General features: G+C 46.0%; 1 protein-coding gene across 1 annotated transcript in view; it reads right to left on the reverse strand.

Moving 5' to 3' along the window:
• Window positions 1–6,507, reverse strand: part of LOC109937405 (5-oxoprolinase-like) — a gene marked incomplete at its 3' end in the record, with an annotated part of 73,525 nt that overhangs the window by 65,290 nt on the left and 1,728 nt on the right. The window contains exon 3 of the mRNA XM_048621226.1: window positions 5,290–5,460. Within this exon, the coding sequence (XP_048477183.1) occupies window positions 5,290–5,460 (171 nt within the window). The remainder of the gene's footprint in view (window positions 1–5,289; window positions 5,461–6,507) is intronic.

The raw sequence follows: 6,507 nt of genomic DNA on the forward strand, positions 1-6,507 counted from the left end.
GGTGCAGAGGAGGTTCACCAGGATGTTGCCTGGTATGGAGGGCGCTACCTATGAAGAGAGGTTGAGTAGATTAGGATTATTTACATTAGAAAGACAGAGGTTGAGGGGGGACCTGATTGAGGTCTACAAAATCATGACAGGTACAGACAGGGTGCAGAGCAAGAAGCTTTTTCCCAAAGTGGGGGACTCAATTACTAGGGTTCACGATTTCAAGGTGAGAGGGGAAAAGTTTAAGGGAGATATGCGTGGAAAGTTCTTTACACAGAGGGTGGTGGGTGCCTGGAACACGTTGCCAGTGGAGGTGGTAGAGGCAGGCACCATAGCACCACTTAAGATGTATCTAGACAGATACTTGAATGGGCAGGGAGCAGAGGGATACAAATCCCTGGAAAATAGGCGACAGGTTTAGATAGAGGATCTGGATCGGCACAGGCTTGGAGGGCCGAAGGGCCTGTTACTGTGCTGTAATTTTCTTTGTTCTTTGTTCTTTGCAAAGAGTTGAAGTCCCAGCCAGGCCTAACCCCTGTGGCACACCACTCGTAACCTCCTGCCAGCCTGAAAAAGACCCACGTCTTCCTATTGTCTGCTTCCGGCTAGTCAACCAATCCTTTTTCCATGTCAATATATTACCCCTAACACCATGAGCTTTTATTTTCCCCAATAGCCTTTGATGTGGCACCTTTATTTCTTCTTTATTCACTCACAGGATGAGGGCGTCTCTGGCTCGGCAGCATTTATTGTCTAAGCCTAATTGCCCAGAGGGCAGTTAAGAGTCAACCACATTGCTGTGGGTCTGGAGTCACATGTAGGCCAGACCAGGTAAGGATGGCAATTTCCTTCCCTAAAGGACATTAGTGAAACAGATGGGTTTTTTCCCAACAACTGACAATGGATTCAAGGTCATCATTAGATTCTTAATTCCAGATATTTTATGGAATTCAAATTCCACCATCTGCCGTGTCAGGATTCGAACCCGGATCCCCAGAAAATATTATCTGGGTCCCTGGGTTAACAGTCCAGCGATAATACCACAAGGACTTCGCCTCCCCATTATTATGTGGCTGTTATGTCTTTAATAACAGTTTCGAATATTTTCCCAATGACAAACGTTAAGCTAAATGACCTTTAGTTTCCTGCTCTCGGTCTCCCTCATTTTTTTTGAATAAAGGAGTTATATTCAATATTTTCCAATCAAATGGACCCTTCCCTGAGTCCAGTGAGTTTTGGCAAATTAAAACCAATGTATCAACCATCTCACTGGGCATTTTGTTAAAAACCCTGGGATGAAATCCATCATGAGCTGGGGACTTGTTAAACTCCAACAATTTACACTGTACTTCCCGGGTAGAACATAGAACATAGAACATTACAGCGCAGTACAGGCCCTTCGGCCCTTGATGTTGCGCCGACCTGTGAAACCAATCTGAAGCCCATCTAACCTAAACTATTCCATTATCATCCATATGTTTATCCAATGACCATTTAAATGGCCTTAAAGTGGGCGAGTCTACTATTTTTGCAGGCAGGGCATTCCACGCCCTTACTACTCTCTGAGTAAAGAACCTACCTCTGACATCTGTCCTGTATCTATCACCCCTCAATTTAAAGCTATGTCCCCTCGTGCTAGCCATCACCATTTGAGGAAAAAGGCTCCCACTGTCCACCCTATCTAATCCTCTGATCATCTTGTATGTCTCTATCAAGTCACCTCTTAACCTTCTTCTCTCTAACGAAAACAGCCTCAAGACCCTCAGCCTTTCCTCATAAGATCTTCCCTCCATACCAGGCAACATCCTGGTAAATCTCCTCTGCACCCTTTCCAATGTTTCCACATCCTTCCTATAATGCAGTGACCAGAACTGTACGCAATACTCCAAGTGGTAATTGTAACTTTCTTGAGGTCCTCCTTCCCTTTCAATTCCAGTTTGAGGAGTGGCTCGGCAACAGCTCTACTGATCGAACTGGTGGGGTCCTAAAGGACATTGTTGCTTGACTGGGTCTGTGGCAGGTGGTGAGGGAACCATCAAGAGGGAAAAAAATACTTGACCTCATCCTTACTAATCTACCAGCTGCAGTTGCATCTGACCATGACAGTAACGGTAAGAGTGACCATCGCACAGTCCTTGCGGAGACGAAGTCCCACCTTCACATTGAGAATAACCTCCATCGTGTTGTGTGGTACTATCACCGTACTAAATGGGACAGACTTCGCACTGATCTAGCAACTCAAGACTGGGCATCCATTAGGTGCTGTGGGCCATCAACAGCAGCAGAATTGTACTCCAGCACAATCTGTAACCTCATGGCCCGGCATATCCCCCACTCAACCATTACCATCAAGTCAGGGGATCAACTCTGGTACAATGGAAAGTGCAGGAGGGCATGCCAGGAGCAGCACCAGGTATACCTGAAGATGAGGTATCAGCCTGGTGAAGCCACCAAACAGGACTACCTGCACACCAAACAGCGAAAGCAGCAAGTGATAGACAGAGCTAAGTGATCCCACACCCAACGGATCAGATCTAACCTCTGCAATCCTGCCACACCCAGTCGTGAATGGTGGTGAACAATTAAACAATTCACTGGAGGTGGACGCTCCACAAATATCCCCATCCTCAATGTTGGAAGAGCCCAGCACATCAGGGCAAAAGATAAGGCTGAAGCATTCGCAGCAATCTTCAGCCAGAAGTGCCGAGTGGATGATCCATCTCAGCCTCCTCCAGTGGTCCCTAGCATTACAGATACGAGTCTTCAGCCCATTCGATTCACTCCATGTGATATCAAGAAACAGTTGGAGACACTGGATACTGCAGAGGCTACAGGCCCTGACAACATCCCGGTAATGGTACTGAAGACTTGTGCTCCAGAACTTGCTGCTCCCCGAGCCAAGCTGTTCCAGTACAGTTACAACACTGGTATCTATCCAATAATGTGGAAAATTGCCCAGGTGTGTCCTGTACACAAAAAGCAGGACAAATCCAACCCGGCCAATTACCGCCCCATCAGTCTCCTCTCGATCATCAGTAAAGTGATGGAAGGTGTCAGCAACAGCGCTATCAAGCAGCACCTGCTCAGCAATAACCTGCTCAGTGACGCCCAGTTTGGGTTCTGCCAGGGCCACTCAGCTCCTGATCTCATTACAGCCTTGGTTCAAACATGGAATGAATTCTTTGCAGGAGTTCCTCAGGGTAGTGTCCTGGGCCTAACCATCTTCAGCTGCTTCATCAATGACCTTCCTTCCATCATCAGGTCAGAAGTGGGGATGTTCGCCGATGATTGCATAATGTTCAGCACCATTCGTGACTCCTCAGATACTGAAGCAGTCCATGTTCAAACGCAACAAGATCTGGACAATATCCAGGCTTGGGCTGACAAGTGGCAAGTGACATTCACGCCACACAAATGGCAGGCTATGACCATGACAATAAGAGACAATCTAACCACCACCCCTTGACATTCAATGGTGTTACCATCACTGAATCCCCACTATCAACATCCTGGGGGTTACCATTGACCAGAAACTCAACTGGACTCACTACATTAACACAGTGGCTACAAGAGCAGGCCAGAGGCTGGGAATACCGCAGCAAGTAACTCACCTCCTGACTCCTCAAAACCTGTCCACCATCTACAAGGCACAAGTCAGGAGTGTGATGGAATACTCCCCACTTGCCTGGATGAGTGCAGCCCCAACAACATTCAAGAATCTTGACACCATCCAGGACAAAGCAGCCGCTTGATTGGCCCCACATCCACAAATATCCACTCTCTCCACCACCGACGCTCAGTAGCAGCAGTGTGTACTATCTACAAGATGCACTGCAGAAGTTCACCAAAGATCCTCAGACAGCACCTTTCAAACCCACGACCATTTCCATCTAGAAGGACAAGGGCAGCAGATATATGGGAACACCACCCCCTGCACGTTCCCTCCAAGCTACTCACCGTCTTGACTTGGAAATATATTGCCGTTCCTTCACTGTTACTGGGTCAAAATCCTGGAATTCCCTCCCAAAGGGACATTGTGGGTCAACTCACAGCACATAGACTGCAGCCGTTTGAGAAGGCAGCTCACCCCCACCTTCTCATGGGGCAATAAATGTTGGCCCAGCCAGCAATGCCCATGTCCAATGAATCAATAATGAAATCTCTTATTGGCTCCTGGGCAAGTAGACAGCTCGTGTGTGAACAGTGGGGAGGTGGAAGGTTCATATTGCAAGAGTTTGCATCTATTTTTCCTTCTTTCTGCAGTGAAGTAACTAAGAGCTAGCTATTCTCTCCCATCATTTGTCGTAAGCTGTTACGTCTAAAGATAGAGGCACCATCAGAATATGGTGCTCTCTCATTAGAGAGAGATGACTAGTGGTTTAACCTGAAGGTCCCCATGCCTCAGGTGGGGAAGAATCCTTCATTGTAACCTCAGATAACACAGGAATTGAACCCATGCTGTTGGTGTCACCCTGCATTGTTGGCCAGCTATCCAGCCAACTGAGCTAACCAACCCCATGTTACTGCTAATCAGTGGCTGAATAACTAATGTATCAATTGTCCTGTGCCTTCAACAAAGAGTTGAAATAATCTGGAAACAAGTAAATGAGAGGATTTGAAGGAAGTGGAAGAAACCTCACAGCCAGGCATGTGGAGTGGTCCCATGGGTCTGTGTTTGCCCAGTATTCTCCACATTTGTGTCTTTCTGAACACGTGCAGGGGTTTGAGAAGGGGCTCGAAATTTCCTTGCTTCTCTTTGCCACATTTTCATCTCTGCTCCGAATAGTCTGTAATCCTCTTGCTCTTCAATTATTTTTTCTACCTGATACCTGCCATAAACTCACTTTTTTTTAATCTTAATTACTATCTCCTTTGTCATCCTGGGATCTGTGGATTTGTTGGTCCTACCTGTTCCATTTGAGGGAATATATCTTGACTGTACACAGCATCTGTTTTTTGAAATTTCTTCACAAGATTTTCTCACATTAAACTCCATCTACAAGATATTTTGCCCACTCACTTAATGTCTCTACATCTGTCTGAAACCTCCTCATGTCTTTTTCACAATAGGCTTTCCTTGAGGTTCCAGCACAGACCCACAGATTCCACTCACCAATCCTACCCATCAAATAAAGATGCATTGATGTCAACTCTCTGATTTTTGCCAGCAGTCAAACTTCATTCTATCCCAATGTTACCCCTTCACTACATGCTCCTAATTTGCACATTGTCCCCACCTCTCTCTCTATCATGACATGTACATTCTGCCTATCTCAATCAGGAAGCAATATCTTTTCTTACTTTTCTTTCCTGCATTTTCAGATGAACTGTGTTCCACTTGTGGTGTAATGTGTGGAAGCTGTGCTCTGTCTTTGATCTCTTTGAGTCTCCGCAGTCACTGAGGAATTGTTCCATCATTGTGTAAACACTGTCATATGCACACTGCTTGGCTTCCAGCTCTTTATACAGTTCCTGTGAAGAACAAGTCACTGAGAGTGAAGAGCAGTTTTCAGAAATCAGTGTACACCACTGGGAAATAAAATGCAGCGTCAGTAAAAGTGACATAAACCTTGAATTGCCACAACCAGTTTACCCAACCCAAGCCAGAAAAAGAAAGCTGGTATTTCTACACAGTTAATGGGTGATTCTAATCCCAGAATAAGATTGTTGACTATTCTGTCCTATCAAATGAACCCAGTGTGGCACTCAATTTGTATCAAAGTCACAAGTAGTTTTAGCATCTTCATCCCAAAACTCTTGGGGCAGTGAGCACCCCAACACCGAGTACAAGAATGGACAGGTAATGTTTTCATTAGAAATAACCTTCAAAATTCACTTAAAGAAACAGGAACCAAATTAATATGAATTTTAGGGAATGTGGCAGGTCATAGTTCAAACAAGATGGAGAATGTGGGAATTCCAGGAGATCCAGAGACAGAGAACAAAGGGGATTCTGACAAGAGCAGGATCCATGTGGAATGGGAAGTGGTTTGGAAGATTTCACAGGGAATACAATCTTCTGTAGATAGTTGGCACTAGGTAACAATGCTCATTTGTGGGAGTTAAGGAGAGGGGTCCTGATGGTCCTCATGTGGGGATGCAGGCTTGGGACACCAGTGATCGGTGCTTCCATTGGGGATAAGGGTGCAGGGAGATGCCATTAGGATTAGGGGTATAGGGGGCATTCTATTGGGGATGGGGTTTTGGAGATGTTCCATTCAGCATAGGAAGTGTCCACGATGGGTGGGGTGATACAGAAGGATACCTGCTAACTGTAGCCCAGACAAGCCCCTTTTCCTACCTGTAGCCACCTAGGCCACGCTTCTCCTGCTAAACCACATCCCCTCAGCCCTAGATTTCTGTTAAAAGTCTGTGCAAATGAGCCATGATTCTAGACAGTAGAACCACAGAAACGTTTCAGCACAAAAAGCGATTGTTTGGCCCATCTTGTCCATGCCAGCCCAAAAACACCCAGATGCCCTTTCTAATCCCATCTTCCCACAGACGGTCCATAGATGC

Source organism: Rhincodon typus, unplaced genomic scaffold (assembly GCF_021869965.1).
Source record: "Rhincodon typus isolate 14 unplaced genomic scaffold, sRhiTyp1.1 hic_rhity00000138, whole genome shotgun sequence".
Classification (NCBI taxonomy): Eukaryota; Metazoa; Chordata; class Chondrichthyes; order Orectolobiformes; family Rhincodontidae; genus Rhincodon; species Rhincodon typus.